Source organism: Nomia melanderi, chromosome 14 (genome assembly GCF_051020985.1).
Source record: "Nomia melanderi isolate GNS246 chromosome 14, iyNomMela1, whole genome shotgun sequence".
In the NCBI taxonomy this organism is placed as follows: Eukaryota; Metazoa; Arthropoda; class Insecta; order Hymenoptera; family Halictidae; genus Nomia; species Nomia melanderi.
Genome location: NC_135012.1, coordinates 12851833 through 12869411, shown reverse-complemented (window position 1 = coordinate 12869411; position 17579 = coordinate 12851833). Strand labels below are relative to the sequence as shown.

Below are 17579 nucleotides of genomic sequence, written 5' to 3'. Positions count from 1 at the left end.
CATAATTAGTTGAAAATAAATGCAAGTTTCGACGCTAGCGGTGTAATTATGGTCACGGGTAATTGTGAACGCTGTCGAGTCAGGTGGCGCGGTGTTAGAGCAAGGGAAATGAATTCCCGGCGATACTCTCGCGCCGGCTGGCTCTAACAATTCAACTGGACTGTACCTTTGTGCCGAGTCAAATGAAAAAGCACACGCGTCGAAAGATTTTCAAACGATCTCTCCAGGAAAATTAGCGATTTCCATTCCCTCTTTTTTTCAATTCAACGTCAACCTTGTGCACCATTGACTCTTCAATAGTCTAAGCTTTGTTTATCAACATATAATACAGGAATTTCACTAGTTTCACAATCCAAATAAAATTCGCATGGATTTGCAATAGCCTTCGAAAGTCAATGATTGCAAGATATAATGTAAAAATGCAGTTGCATAAGTTGCATATTGCTTCTTATAAGTATTTCACTTTTTTAGATTATAGGAATGTAATGAACATTCTATAAGAAATTAGTTGTTAACAATAATGGTAATTAATTGAATCGATGAGAATGTTTCTTTCCCGCAACCTGCATCGATGACGCATCCGAAGAACCGCATGCTAATAAATTCGTTTGACAGAACTTCCACCCCGGATAATCCACTGAAAAATCTTCGGTTTAATCCCAGTGTTCCCCGGTAGGAAGCAATGAATAAAGAAACTCGAGGCAGTGTAAACCTCCGGCCGATAAAACACTGGCTGAAGACTGAACACTGTGAAAATAGCAAAGTAGCCGGCATTTTTCATCCTTAATTCCCCTGTCGGCGTGATTTCTCCAAGTATCACGACGCCAAGAAACTTTTGTCAAGGAAAACCCTTGCCTCGGGCAAACGGCACCCACGTTACACGTCATCCGCTTAATATTCATAAAAACATCGTTTTTATTTCGCGAACAAGTGAAACGCAAGGAAGAAAGTTCTTTTATCCTTCGCGTTTGCCCTTTGAACTTTCGATGAATTTACTTTGAGCAAGCTTGACGCCTGTTATTCTTAGAATTTATAATTCTTGGAGTTCAAAATGAGAGTGCTGAAATTCTTAACACAGAACACATTCCATAATATAAATTATCTCTCGTTAACCCCTTGTCCTACAACGACTGAGACTCGTGGTGAAGATTTTCATGATTCAACAAATATATTACTCAGTTCATTCGAATGCAAAGCAAATATTATTCCTCTGTAATCAACTATTATACTTGAAAGGTAATACAGGCGTAACATGTTTAGAATTTTTCTATTTTTCAAATAAATTATTAATGACAAAGTGGCCGTATCGATCAGAGGCCAAGGGGTTTATATAAATTCCTAAATTTTCCGATTAATCAGTTTCCCAATTCTTCTCTTTCCCTGTTTCTACCGAAACAATTTATCATCCGACACGTTTACCTTTATTTGACTGGTTACGGTAGGAAAATTGCCGGTACTTTTGCGCTGAACATTGTCGAAGGGATAGTTACGCGTCACAAACGGTTAACTAGCGGGCGAAGGGAAGGGAACTTGATGAAGCACAGTTGGAAATTAATCCGTTGCACGGCGGGGTTGTAAAGCATTCGATCGTGCATATCGCGGCGACGAATGCTCGGACTTGAACCGCAGCTATCTGCTTAAGTTTCGACATAAATACGTCGCGGCGGCGCGATGCGAACAGGAAACTCGACGTGTCTCGTTTCGTTACGGCCGCGCTGGGCCGGAAATTAAATGCAGATACCCCGGTGCTCATTTCCAGCTTTCGCAGTTAACTGCCAGTTTATCGGGACACCTCTGCCACGGACCGTCGATAAAGAACATAGTTACAATTATCTCGTATTTTACGTGCGCTTCGTGTTCCTGTACTAAACATATCTCTCGCGTCCCTCGATAATACGTAATGGGAATTAGATGATGAATCAACAGTGTTGCAACAAATTTAAGCTGCTTGTATCATGAACCGAAGGTATTCTCATATTTTCGGAAGACTGTAGGTAAGAAATTCATGTATGGAGAAACAGTGCTGTTACAGGGGGTAATTGGGGATGGTAATTATTTTCTTCTAGCTTTAGCAATTGATAGGGAATTTTGAAGAAAATGTATTGAGTTGTAAGTAGATGTACTATTGGAGGTTTCATTTGTTTAAGGACTTTGAGTAGTAATTGGGAAAAAGATTGTCAAAGTTAGGGATGGAAGTTTCATATTACTTTAATTACTATTTCATAGTATCTACTTAAAATAATATTTCAATGAAATTTCGTTGCTTTCTCCAGTACAAATATATTTGTAAATAATAAAGTTATCGCTATTGCTTGCAAAATAATATTAGGATCAAGAATATTTCTAATTTTTTCTAACATTACCAACCCCTAGATCGATGAACCCTTTAGAGTGCTTTTTTCCTCGTTGCAAAGCTATCGTATGACTATCAGATAATTCTAGTTACGCCTTTGTTGTCGGTTCACGACGGTCATCGCGATATCGTCGTACCTCTGCCACCCTAAATGGCGGCCAGGAGCTATCAGGGGCGTGAGCTCGCGCGCGCATACCTGCACCTATGGATTCACATCGAAATTCGTGCTTTGAACAGAGGACGACACCGGTTCGAAATTGCATTAGATAATTACACGCGCAGCCTGTACCAGTCAAAGACGAGTGATTATGTTGCTGATTATATTTTAGCTTAGAGTGAACCGGAGATCCTCGATTAGTCCTCCTCTAATCGATCCCGGCCCTAACGTCTTTCCGACGATTCGTAGTTAACACTTGGGTTAGCGAAATGTTTGCGGTTGGTCAAATATTAGTACAGTTTTATTTTCAATTTTGGTGGTGTTTGTAATGTTTGTGATATATAGAATGTGTGTAGTATCTATAATATCTTAATATCTATAACATCGATGATATCTGTAGTATCTATAGTATCTATAATATCTGTAACAACTATAGTATCTATAATTTCTATAGTATTTATAGTAACTATAGTAACTATAGTACCTATAGTATCTATAATATTTATGATATCTATAGTACCTATAACATCAACAATATTTACAACTACATTTCATCTCGACAAACAAGGATCCGAAGCAATTTTGTGAAATTTTTACGACAGGATAACAATTTCTGCAGGAATAAGTAAAAGCATGAATATCCAATTGCTAGCGTAAGGGTTGAAAGCAAATAATTCACCGTTGCCAATCACACAGCTCGTTTACTTACAACAGCATACCCTAATCGAATGCACCGCCGTTTGGGAACTATAATTATACGGGTCCAGTGAAATAGAACAGTATGCATTTTGGATGATCATCGTCACCGATATCGGTTCGACGAGCTTCCATGCCAGAAAGGGAATACCGAATGCGCCGCGACATGAAATTCACGGCACGCGTAATTCCCGTCCGATAAATTCGCCAAGCGAACTTTACGATGCATCAAACGATCAAGCTTACGGTGGAATTTTATTTTTTCGTGAAATACAATATCGTCTTTTTTCCTAGTACACCGTAATCCCTCGGCGCGCTATCGATTTTTGAAGTTTGAATTGTGCGGTGTCTAACGGATAACCGGTCTCAATATAAATCCTATTTTCTCACGTAAAATTCTGCGTTCGCTTTTCACAAGAGGCCCATTAAATTAATCGCTTCAATCATTGAAATGTACACGCAGTGAATTCTAGAGTAGCAGCCATACAAATTTAACAATATCAACATCAAACGAAATGAAATTTATACGTAAACTCCATCAAAAAGATACAGGACTATTTCATCACATTAATCTTCAATTTTTCCATGAGAACTATTATTCCGTCGCGGGTAAATCAAATAAATCCAACGATCCACCTGAATATTTCGTAACATCGAGATCAAAACCGTTAGTACTTCCTGTAATCATCGGTCCACCAATTACTCGAGTAAAAACCATAATCGCGCGGGATCCGAGCTCCCGAGCGAATCAAAAAATCCTCATAATTCGAGAGCCGCGATCGACGTTCCGCCAGAAATAACCGGAAATAACCGCGCGCCGCTGCAGCTGGCCGCGAATGGCAATCCCGTATTTGTTGCGTATGCAAATCCGCCAGGAGAATTACGTGCGGGCAGGGTCGACGTAAAATTCCGCGGGAAGAACTCGGGTCGTTAGAATTCATGAGAATTTCCATGGAAATTCCTTCGGCGATTAAATAGCGCCGCTCGTGTATCGCAATCGACGCGGATCGAGACAAAGGCGGGTTTTAACCCTTTCATTCCGGCGTGGCTCGCGGCGAAAAGTTTGTCACTGTCAACGGAACGCACTGATTACGAGTCGATAGAACGTGTGGCGCGACATTGGCGAACGTTGCTGGTCACATGAAACAATAATCAATGAAACATCCAATTTAAAGTGATAAGAATTTCTCATCTACGAGAATTGGGGTATTATTCGAAGAAATTATTAAGGTTATATAATGATTTTAAACTCAGTTAACTCACAATTAATTCTAAACAATACAATACTGTTAGATCTAGAAAAATTGAAAAGTTGAATTCCTAGGAAAAGGAATTATGTCAATTTACTTAGATTTGGAAAGTTATAGATTAAAAAGTAGACAATCAGAAGGTCGTTTTGCCCTCTCTGATGGTTTTAGTGTTAAAGAGTTAAGTCTATTTCTCAGAGAATTAATTATTATATTGGAATAATTATGAAAAAACGAAATCAAGAGGTCGCTTTTGCCTCTCTAGTGGTTCTAGTGTTAAAGAGTTAAGTCTATTTCCAGGTTCCGCGTTCTCTCTGTCGTTTTCCCTCCGATCCTCGCGTCTATCGAAGAGAACTACGGTTTCGCGTTCCCCTTACCGCGTGTTTATCGCGTTCGACGCTCGGAATATCGAACGAACGGGTTGTTCTCTTATTTTCCATTTTTTTTTTCGTCGAGCGGTCGATATCCACAGCTACGAGAGCGAGAACCCATGAAATATCGCTCGGCCGCTTCCGCTGGAAATTCGCTTGCGCCCGTACCTTTCGACGATTAATCCGCGATTTAATATTAAAATGGCGGGCCCGACGGCGTTAATGTAACACAGTAATTTATAGTTTTTCATTAACTCCGTTAGCGCCGTGTTTCCACGGCGGTCGGTCGACAGTGGATTCCCCGCAGTTCCTGTGCTCGGTAAACATGATCCAGTGGACCGGGAGAATCGGCGGAATTTAGTAACCTGTTCGATGTTATTTGCGCCTTTAATGAAATTTTTGAGGGATGCTGCTTTCGAGGGTTCTGTACTGGTTGCTCGAGGTTCTAGACGGCACCGTGTGTATTTGCAAATGAATTATAGCCCGTGGGTAACATAATAAACTCCGGTGAACCAGTAAATCATCTTGATTTTCTTTAGGACTCTAGAATGCCTCATTTCCTTGATAAATCAATTGCTTCTAATGTTCTCACTCAATGATTCATCGAACCAGAGTCAACAAATCTTATTATTTTCCTTCGAGATCACCCACACATTTGAATTCGTCAATCCAGTTTCAACCTCTTGTAGCGTATTATTGGCAGCTCAGAATTTCCATGACGTTATCCAGTGAAAGGAGGACTATCGAGACCGATGTAGCGAGAGAACTGGAAATGTAGAGGGAAAGATAGGGATACGGGGAAGAGGACGTCGCATTTTTCAACGGCAGGAAAGGTTTGGAAGGGGTAGAGAGAATTCGCTGGGGGAAGCTCGTCGAGCGACCACCAATTTCCTTCCGCTTTCTGCTCCACGTTCGTACCCCGCCCCGCATTCCGATGTTCGGTGAAAGCTGAACCGTGCGTCGCGCACACCTCGCTGCCAGCCTGCCGGATATTAGAGTTTTATTGTCACGAGACACAATTATGCCTCCTCTGTTTGCCGTAGTTTCATTGTTTTCGTCTGGGAGCCGTCTTTGATGCGTCCGCGGGAGAGGGGAGTAGAGGAGAGAGAGAATAGAGAAAGGGGGAGAGAAGAAATGAGATCGAGAGAGAAAGAAATAGGGGAAAGTGAAAGAGAAGAGGAGAGACGAATAGAAAAGAAGAAAGAAAGGAAATGAGAGTGTCAGATGAGACAAAGAAGAGCGAAGAAGTAAATAGAGGTACGAAGCAGGAGAAAGGGAAAGAGTGATGTATCAATGGCCTGATTGTATTGAATAATTCCAGGGGAATAATTAGGCTAGTCATTCAAACCTTCGATACGGTCTATAGTTTGTGGATATTCAATAAACGAACGAGATTGGCGCACGAAACCAGACACTCGATACACTGTTTTCCTTTTGGTTAGTTAAATACGCGTCAAATTTAATGAACTGTCCGATGAAGTCCGATACCACTCGTTAACCGAAAAACGGTTCCTTTACAATTTCGATCGCTGCTTTTTACTTGGAACGTGTGTTTTTCATTTGAAAGTTCGGCGCAGCGAATGCGTGTTTAATTTTAGTCGGAGCCGCACGAAGCTCTATATTAATCGAAGATCTAAATGTACAGAGTAGCCGGTTCACTGTGCACAGTTGCGGCACGCAACTCCCGCGCAATTACGTTGTACAGCTTTCGGTGTTTGTTAACAAGTTCGGATCCGCGCGGGATACACGCGAGAAAGACAGAAGTCACACGGAAATCCCCTTAAATTTTGAACAAATATTGAACGTGTTAACGAGCGGAATCAAAGGAGCGTAATTTTACTGAGCACACACACCCGCGAAAGTTGAAGTAATTCGATCCACGCGCCTGTCTACGCTCGCAACTTTCCTGCGCCGCGGAATCTTCGGGGCGCGCACACTGTCCGAAAATAGTCTGCACACACTTTGCAGTTGTGAGAAATACTACGCTGAGAAACAATTTGATACGAACAGATTGCAACTGCATTTCACGCTGATTAAGCTATAAAGTTCGCTAGTCGTCTTTGAAACCAGTCAAATCAGGAAACCTGTATCTACTTTTCCCAGGAATTTCTCACTTTACCAAAATTATTGAAATTTTAACTTGGGAGGTGAATCTATACGAGAAACTGGATCGATAACAATCAGTACAATGTTTTCGTAAGACACTTCGTTCTCGGGATATTCAATTCCAAAGATTCATACGAAACACGTCCAAATAAGTAGAAACAGTAGATCATGGTCAGACAATACAGCTCAAACCCAACACGCCCATCAATCTAACCTCAGCTGTTCATCCCACGACAGAATCTCCATCTACACCCTCAATCCAACGTCTCCCATACATCTCCCTCCAAATCGAAAGCTGCCATAAACAATACAGTAATCCCCAAAAAACCATAAGACCAAAAACCATCAATTCCACTAACCTCCAAACAGAAACAAACCGATCAACACGCCACTCCATCAAATCATCCGAGAGAGTCCCCCTAGAATCCCCCACAGCCCATGATCCCAAAGAAGGCAATTCCCATAAACACCGTTCCAATCGCTCCGCAACTCCCGGAATCGCTTGTTCCCGCCGCGAAAGCGACAGTTGGTGTTCCGGCACGCGGAAGGAGCTGCCTGATTGTTGTCGAAGTCCCCCAGCCCGCGTTCCACGGGAATCCCGTGAAAGAATGCCGGGACACGAAACCGGCGAGTCATGAATAGATGAGAGCCAGATAAAATTGAAAAGTTCGCCGTGCGGCCGCCGACAGCGATCCTGCGCACACGGCTCGGCACTTTCGGCCGCGCGCGGCTTCTAATTTTCCTCTCGAGCCTCCGTTTCCTCGCGGCGGGATTACGCGCTGCCGAGTTTATAACCGGCGCGCATTCAACGCGATTTCCGATCTGGCGGCCAGAAAGGAGGCTGTTTAGCCGGCCGGCGCGCAACGCTTCGCTCTCGACCACCACGGGCTACGTGACCCCGCGTTCACCGGCCGTTTTTCTCCTTTCGCTCCCCTTCCTGCAGCTTTCGGGGTAATCTCCGCGCGATCCCCGGTGAAAGGGAGGGAGATAAGGCGGGGCTCGCTGCGCTAAAATTCGAAATTGAGGCGACCACCTCGGGGAGCCTTTTATCGAGTCACGCTCCATGGGGGTTGCGATGGCTGCAAGGCCAGTGGAGTCGTGGGAATGCGATGTTCGCCTGTGGATCTGGGAAATTGGGGACTAGATTCGGGGCTTGAGATTCTGCGTTTTTAGGTGTGCTTTTGGTTTAGGGAACGAGGTGTCGTATATCTGAAATGGGGATTTAGATCTGCTCTGAACGATACAATTAATGAATAGTACGAACATTAGAATTACTAGAATTAATTAATAAAATTAAATAACTTACTTAAACAACCTAACGCGAACGATGAATTTCACGATGATAAATATAACGTCTCTCCCGAATTCTCTCGTTTCAATCTGACGATGTTATTCGTTTTCCAGGCAACCGTCACCAGGATCCGGCACAACCGGCACGTCGACGGTCTCCTCGAGCGCCCCTGACGTCGAGAATGGCCAAAGCATCAGTCTGTACCCAGTGGGCAGCGCTGGCCCAGCGCCAACGGACCCAGCGGCGGTCACGCCGATCACGACCACAGCAGCGATGCCATTGGCCACCGCTGGCACCGTTGCTGGGTCCGGGACTGGGCCCAGTATCACTAGAAGCGCGTCAGCTCCCACAGCTCCTAGGCCGCTCGTCCAGGTGACCAGCTCTGCGAGCACACCTGGCTCCCAGAGGCCTAGGCTCAGGAGAAACATGAGTCGAACCGAAGCTATCAGGAAGTAAGTTTCCATACATTAACAGAGGCCGAACCGTGGCGCATGCGCCAAACCTGGCACAGGATGATTACGATCATCTGATTCTTTTTATCACTTCCTGCTGTGATATTTACAATTAACACGTTAACTTCTTACGGACGAATGTCGACGAGATCAAACTCATATTTGGTACACTAAATGATTTAACCCTTTGCACTCGAGAGATGGCTCTCTCACCATTTGATTTGATACAGCAAAACTATGAAGTTGAATATTTAGTATTTTGAATTAGACTTCGTATTGCTATGTGAAATGTTTAAATAAAATAGGTTCGTTGCTTAATTTATAAGTGAATCATCGTCAAATTAGTTTGAAACAGTATCATCTACATCTCGTTGGAAAATGTTGGGTACTTCTAATGAGAAACTCTCGAGTGCAAAGGTTAATTACTGGAACAGCAAGAGATCAATGTTTCTTTTTATTCTTTAAACAATCATAATTAGCTTCATCTGCTGATGCTTTTGTGTGCTTCAAAGAATGGTCCGTAAAGGGTTAAGTGAATTTCTCGTCTGTATTACGTCAACTTGAGGCACATCGGGTTCGTTAAGGGTTAATAGGGAAATTCAAGGGAATGAAGTTATCCGTTTCGCATGCAGATTCGTCGTATAAAACGGCCGCAACGATGAAAATCTCGTTTCAGTTACATCAAACGCGAAACGGCGCAGTTCTTCGGCGTGGACGAGGAGTCCGAGTCCGCGGAGAGACAAAGATGGCTGGACCGAAGACGGAGGATGGCGTCCAGGAAGTACGGTGCCCTCGTTCCGGAACACAGACCGCCGGATCCCGATATTACGAGGGACGTGCCAGATACTACGGATCTGCCAGAGGTGAGCTCGACGGTTATTAACCTTTCGAATATGACGATGCCGGCCGTGTTTGACAAACCTACGGAAGCCAACTTCCCGTGGAAGCTTAATTCCGGACACTTCATTGTTGTTGGGTCGCTCCTCTACTCCCGACGCCGAAAATCCGACCGTCTTTCTCAATTATCTGGAGCTTATTGCTCGAACCTGGCGCGCCGCTTCGCAGTTCATTGTTTGGAACTTCTTACAGTTAATGCTTCATAGTTAATATTCTCCGGTGAACTGTTAACTAGTCCTGAATACGTACAGCTTGCCCGGGAAATATTTATTCGCTCGACGAACGAATCGATCGAAGGAAACTCGGAATGGAACTTCGAGTGAACTTTTAACACTAGAACTATCGAGCAGTTCAATTGACTAGTAAATATTAATAAATCAACTGTTTTAATCGGTACTCTATCGATTACTTTCGGTAATAATAGAGTAAGCGAGGAATAGGTCGTTTTCATGCATCTAGTTCTAGTGTTAAATATTCGAATGACGTTTCAACCCATTCGAGATGGATTTTTGTTGAAGGTAACGAAAGAGTAGGTTTGTAAATGTCGATGAATTTATTCGAAATAACAGGAGCAAACGGGAGCAGTTAAATTTCTTTACTTCAAAGTTGCAGTGTCGAAAGGGTTAGAGGAAATTTAAATTGAGAATCTTCGCGTGTATGGTTCGTCGTTTTTCATCACCAAGTTTTATATATGTTTGCTTTGAATCTCATAATTGAAGTATTTATATTTTTATTAGTAAAGAATCTCTATAATGTTTAATTGGACGGTCGCGCATAGCAGGGACTGAAAAGAATTCGCTGATTCAGGGTTGAACTTCCGTGTAATTTAACGGGGAGTTGAATTGTTCTGCTTAAACATTGAGATATTGGCTCGAGTCCCATTAAAACTTGTTCAGAACGGAAACGCGACATACTTCGCGAAGTTTTGCAATACCGGGGGAAGTATACGTTTGTTTACTTTTTCTCGAGCAGTTTCGCTAACTTCGGGCCATGTTTTTACGCGGAAGTGTTGTATAAAAGGACTCCTTCTTCGTTTGGAATGAGCCGTTTCTTTCCCCCATGAAATTCTCCCGTATAACCGGGACAACGAGTCGTTGGTTATTAAGTAAACTTTTCCTTTAGTAGAACGAAACATTGAAAACATACTTTGGAACGTTCAAATTCTGTTGAACACTTCGCTGTCGTTAGAACTAAATAACAAATCGTCGTCTTCACTATTACCCGTTAATTAAACTGCATTCTTCGTTCAATGCTTCTACCAGAACCAATATTTTTCTACGAAACCCAACATAATTCTCTATTTTTCCATCGTGGTTACGATAATTTGTTTTACCAGGGCGTTACACTGAGAAGATGGCAACAACCAGTCAGAAGGAAAGACTCTGTGGCAAGAATGACGCTTTCCGGTCTCCATTACGTCGTCGAGGTGAGTTTTTTATTTTATACCATCGATCTCCTTCATAGCCACTTAATATGCATGAAACTGTAATCTAGATTAAATTTTCCAATAGACGCAAACTTGACAATGCATATTACAATGTAATGCACTTAACATTCTTCAGTTTTCATGAGTTCCATACTTATTTTAATCCAAACAGAAGTTTCTATATACTTTTAACAAATTCAAATTTATATTAACACGTAAAATTCATTTCCAGTCCAACCGACCCATTCCTGATCTTCATTTCGCAATCGTTAAAAAGATAACAGATGTTTCTCTGAGAAATCATCAAAGAAATCGACCCAGTAATACGCAAACTGAATTCTAAATCAATGAAACTCTCGATAGACGCGCTCTTGATAGAGAAATTTCCAAAAGTCCATTCAACTACCAGGTATATTTACCGTTAAATAAACAATTTCACACTTCGCGTTGTAATGAACGAACCCGTTCACCATTCAACCCTACAATCTCCAATTTACCCATAACATTATCCCTCGAAAGAAATACTGGGCCAGGAACACGAGGGAGTTCCATCGAACGCGCTCAACTTTTTCCTTCGATCCGAAATTATCGAAGTTGCCCGGCGCTAAACGTTTACCGGAATCGAACTTTAAGGTCCGGCCACTCGAAGTTTTTTCATTAACACTGCCGGCCGAATAATATTCCTCGAACGTCGAAATGACGAGCAATAACTTCGCCGTTGATTATAGATCGCGCGGCGACGGTTCGTTTTTAATTACGGCCGATTTTCAGCGATATTCTTTCTCCCTTCCCCGTATCTTCCCACCTGCCCGCCTCTCCCGAAGGAAGAGCTTCGCCTTTTATTACGGGCTCGTTGGAAGTACACAACAAGTTCCCCATTGAGCGAAACAATCTCGTTTCCACATAACTTGTAGCGGAAATTCCAGTGAATTTTCATCTCCGCCGTCGGCCGGGGCCGAACTTATCCGCCGTTATCTTGTCTGGTTAATTAGTTTTTCGACTTTGTTTCGAGATTCCATCCCGTAGACGGCCGCCGCGGAGATATGAAAGGACGCGGAGCGGAAGTCGAATAAATGAAACGGCTCGGATTAATAGAAACGCCCCGGGAAACCGTGAGCAAGCCGCTTTTTACCGAGCAAAAACTGTTTAAATGTTTCTCCCGTCTCGCCTCTTCGCTGTCCGATGTAAAACTCGAATGGGGAACGGAGGTAAATCCTTTGAGTGTTCTTGGGGGATAAAGCTCTCCCATTCCCGGCGTGCCATTATTAAAAATTCCTGGTGTATCGTCCGCGGAGCATCGATTCTCGCGGACCACGGACCGCAAGCGACGATTCACTCGGTCGGAAGTATTGTAAACATTTCTGAGATGCTGGTTCGACGATTCTCTCTTGATCGTGGTGTAATTTGCTAATGATCTTCGTACATTCGTTGGAGTAATCTGGGAGTGATAATTTTTTATTAATATCGAATGTGATTGTTTTAGTTGATACTAGTATTTCGAGTAATTTGGGAAGTAGATCTCGTCGATGCTAACATATGAAAACATACCGTACGAAAAATAGTGAATCTAGAATAAGTTAGATATAATATAAGCTCGTAGGTTTCTGTTTGTATAACTTAAGGATAATTTCTAAAGGATGGCGTACCGTCGAGCAAGCAGTGGCTTGAACCTTCATTTAGTTATTTAATTTCCAGTACAAACTGAATTAGGTCCGCGCCGCGCAATACCGTCCCTTCATCCTTGCTTTTAAGGCTGTTCCCAACGCGCAGACCTCACGTCCGACTTCCAGAGCTGCGGAGAATGACACTTCTGCCGCTTTACGTCGCGCTGTGAACACAAGCCAAGAGCGAACAGACAAAGAAAGTACATTCAAACTAGAGACAAGGACAACATGTAAACACTCTTTGACACTTTTCTTCGACGGCACTCTTCCTCTTCCGGCGCTTCCGTACGTCGCGTCCCGACGATTCTCCCCGGAATCGCGTGGAATTGGCGGGATAAGAAAGCATTAAAATTGAATTTAAAAACTGCAGCTGTTTCTACGATTGTCTCTCGCGAAAGAATTACCTTCTCCCATTTTCGCGACGACGCAACGGATTTAAAGTTGAATTTAAATGCTCCGGCCTTCTGTACGATTGTCTTATCAAAGAATTACCTTCTTCCATTTTTCTGACAGTACAATGGATATAAGAAACGATAGAAATTAGCCCTTCTAACTGACAAAGAAACATTGACGTTTATCATTCTTAAGCTCGCCTTCGACCTAGAAAACGAGAGCTTTAGAATACATACACCTTCTCTATACAATATCAAGTTATTCTGCAACGTTGATGTTCAAATTAATCCACAAAAATATTATCTTCCACCATTATTATTCCACAAATTTCGTCGCGAAAGATGTTTAATTGTTAATAGAAGAGAATGTTCGAGAGAAATTCGATTTCGTCAGGATTTTCCTGCGAGTTCCCTCAGTTTCCATCGCGGATAACAGTCGCGGGCGAATTTACACTTTATAAGGGAGAGATTCCCGCGGGAGACGGTTTTTACCGGCGATCGTTATGTATGCAACGCATCGGAACGTTCACGATGAGATTCACCGAGGTCCCTCTAATACAAAGATCCATTATGGAATTTACATGACGGCGTAGCATGCATTTAAATAAGTTGAATCACCTGGTTATTGAGACGGCGCGAATCCCCCGGACTACGGCCGGGAAGAGGATTCGCGATCGACCTCCTCCCACTCTTCTCTGCCGGTTTTAACCGGCCGGAAATCCGTGCTTAATGGCTCGTGAAACCTAGCGTATTCTGTTAAATGCGGCCAGACACTTACTACAACCGGAATGACCATTGATTCTGCCTGTACAGGTGCATCTGTTCTCCAATAATTCGTCTCAGACTTTTACCTTAGACGACAAATTTATTCAAGAATCGAGAAATACCTTTTCCTCGATTTCCATCGAATCGAGAGTAATTTTTCTTCATTTATCGCGTGGCTTTAATACAAAGAATTATGAAATGCTATGGTACAAACAGTTTTGAGAGGTTTGATCTACTGAATTCCCACGGAGAATCCTTTGAACTTATTAATGATTTGTAGAGTAATTAATATCTCCGAGATTTCGGTGATTTTGAGATACTCTGCTGATTGAATCATGGTGATTTGCTTTTAATGGAGACTTCGAATGTTTTATATAATAATGTTCAACCATGAATCTATGTAGCAAGTATAATTGGAGAATTAATATTATCGAATTCCGAAGTGAATAGTATTCGGAGATGATTCCTCGTTTCAGGGAATGATCTCGATCGTATTTTTCACGGATTTTTCGTCGAGTCCCAGTTTCGAGTGGACCGGCGAACGGCCTAAGGCTTCTCCACCGCGAGTCCTCCGTGTTTAACCGCAAACATGACGAAAATTGGAATTATAATTGGATCGTGCGGAACAATAATTGTTAGCCGGGACGCCATTTATTCGGTCGGCGCGAGATTCGCCGAGCCGGCTCCTCGTCCCATTCGTCAAAGTCCCTTGCGCTCTCTCGTTTCGATTCCCAGATAGAATCGAAGGTATTCCGTGTGAACGTGCGCGAGAATTGTGTCCGAGGAGCTGCGGGTGTGACACGATTACAGACGCTCGGAATTTCTACGGAGGAATTAATACCGCTGCGAGAGACGTGTGTTTCATTTTAATTATAATTCGGGAATCGAAACTGCAGGCCGGAGCTCCGAGGAATTGATTATTCGCGACGATTGCATAGCAGGAATTTTCGGGGCTGGTTTCAATCCTCAGGATTATTAGTTCGAATGATTTCGGAAGGAATGCTGATAATGTTTGTACTAAGGACGTCGAAGATATTGATTTTGCAGCTAATACAATTCTCCCTGAATGAACATTTTTAATCATTGAATATTTCCGTAGCCTGTTAGTTATTTTTTGAAATATTGGTTTCGATTATCTCATGGAAAATATGGATGAAAATTGCTATAATTTTCGTGGGAATAGTGGAATGTTAAAAGTGAATATTTAGTAAAAATTACAGCATCTCTCGGAATGAATTTTCATTGAACTATTAGAAATATTAAATTCTCCATTTAATCTAAAATCGGAAGTCCATTATCTAAAACTTGATTTATTCATTGAGTCATTTCATTTTCTCCTAATTCAACTTCCACAAAGACGCCGCGTGTCAATTAGTAACGAAGAACGAATTTCTACAAGTAAAACATTACATTAAGAATTTCCGAAAACTGAAAGTGTCAAAGTTCATTCATCACCACCAAAATATTTTCGCGAAAGGGTGAAATCGTTTCTTTTTCCACGACAGACCGGTCGACATAATTACGGGATTATTGTTTGCCGGCGGCTGGCAACTAAATAAATGTAGATTCGCCGTTGTAATTTCGACCAGGGAGGAAATTGATTCCCGACAGGGTTCACCCATTGTCCCAGTATCCGAACGCACCCTTCCCCGCCCTCGTTTCGCCACCGCCTTCCGTCTCCGCCCTTTCGATCCGCCGCACAGTGCGATCAACCGGCAGTTTTCTGAGCAAAACTCAATAACTTAACCCTTTGCACTCCAGAAATTTTTCACTGCACATACTCAATGTTTTCTAGAGATTCAGATGAAATTTCTTGAAAAACCTGATGAGAAATCGCACGTACATTGAGGAAGAACACTATTTTCTCCGAATATTTCACGTATCGTTGCAGTATACAAAGTTTCATATTAAACAAAAAACTGTGCAATTTTGAAAAGAAGGAGCGATACAAAGAAATGCTTCAGACAGGAATTGTAAGGTACAGCTAAGCACATGGTGGTTATATTTGTTTTACGTTATGGGGATATTATGGAGCTCTTTCTCAATGACAACGGATACTTCACGCCTCGATTTCAATGTTACGTAGATAGAGACGCAAGGTTTATCCGCGGAAAATTGTTATTTTTCACATGAAAATCATTTTGTACAGCGGAGACTAATTAGCAACACATTGGTAACTTTTAATGTTCGTTACGCGAATAATCGAATTTGCGAGCTTTGTCCACAGGCGGCTCCGCGTCGCTCTTTATTACCTGTTCTTTGTGCGGGCCGCCTCTACGCTCATAACGCGTAAATACTGAAGCTCTCGATACGCATATTTTACACGGGGAATTTCAACTTCGACCCCGTCCCCGGCTGAAGCCGATTAATCGCGGAGTTTATCGACAGCGACAGATTTTAATAGATTCCGCGTATCGCGCGAGGTGATTTAGAATTTCCGCCGCGAGCGTTGCCCGTCGGATTTTCCATCTAGGATTTGACGCGCGGATTTTTCCTGGTTTCTTTGGACACCGGGTTTTGATTGGCCTTTCGTGTCGCGAATGATTTATTTTTTATTCCGCTGATAACGTTGTTCCATTGGGTTAGTTAGAGGATATTGTCATGTTAGCGGAGGAAATTCGATGAACTTCGTTCCGCCGGGTTAGAGTTCGTTGGACCTGCGATTTCCGGATGTAGTTAGAAGTCTTTGTACATTTTAAATACTCCGCGGTCGGGGAGCGTCTGTTTATTGGAACTGATTATTCGTGTTATTGAAATTCCACTGGCGAGGGAAACGCGGAACGCATCAACGGACGCTCCGGATTCCGGCTTTCTCGCAAACGAACTCGCCACCGTCAAAGACCTTTACCACTACGACTACAAAGCAATCGAATTCGGTAATTCGTCTATTTACAAGTAGCTAATCGAATCGACTAATTTGAAACTGTTCGATGTATCTGGTTACTAAAAGTATTGCTGGAATCAATTACTGGGATAACCTGTTAATATGATTGCAATCCCCATGCTTCGAATAAAACGGATAACTTATACGATCGCTTAACTATTACCAGCCATAATCCCGTAATTGAATCAATTCAAATCGACCTAAATGTTTACCAAATAATCCTTATAAAATTCAATATGAGTCGAATTGACTCGTAAATCTAGGGTTAACCCCTTACAAAGACCAAGCTTAACTAACTTTGCTAATCAATAATTCCCAAGAAACATTCCCAAAACCGTTATGGTGTGCAGGTCACCGGTGACCCAAGCAAATTGGATTACTACAATTCACTCGATTAAACAATGCTTATTGACAAACATTTGTACATTATAAACAACGCTACCCATTGCGGTGACATTCAGTTTGATGAACGTGCAACGATAACAATCCGATTCAGTCAAATGATTTAATATTATATTTTTCCCATTTTCTGTATTTTGCTCTATGAAATCGTGCGGCGTTCGTGTTAATCTCGAATGATTAATCATCCAGTAGAAATACAATACAACACAGTCGCTGCTCCAAAAATTCCAACAGCCAAAAACCAACGAAACTGACAAACGAAGAATCGTTTAATCTTTAAAATTTACAAAATCGAATTCCTCATTCTCTCCCGTAAGTCAGAAATTTCGGTTGAATCGACGTTTAAAAATGTATCAATAGAATCAGCGACGCTCGCGTTTCTAGCAGCTGAAATTCATCCGGCGTTCAGTGTGTTAAGAACAACGGCGGACGGCGATTCGTTTTCTAGGCCACGCGTAAAATATTCTAATGGGTCC

The 17579-nt window shown here is 42.4% G+C and overlaps 1 protein-coding gene across 8 annotated transcripts in view; it reads left to right on the top strand.

Annotated features, from left to right (window-relative positions):
* rho-5 (rhomboid-5) overlaps window positions 1–17579 on the top strand; it is a 270079-nt gene that overhangs the window by 230429 nt on the left and 22071 nt on the right. For all 8 annotated transcript variants that reach the window (XM_031981458.2, XM_031981457.2, XM_031981456.2 and 5 more), the window contains 3 exons: window positions 8335–8673; window positions 9350–9536; window positions 10907–10996. In XM_031981458.2, coding sequence (XP_031837318.1) covers window positions 8335–8673; window positions 9350–9536; window positions 10907–10996 — 616 coding nt within the window. The remainder of the gene's footprint in view (window positions 1–8334; window positions 8674–9349; window positions 9537–10906; window positions 10997–17579) is intronic.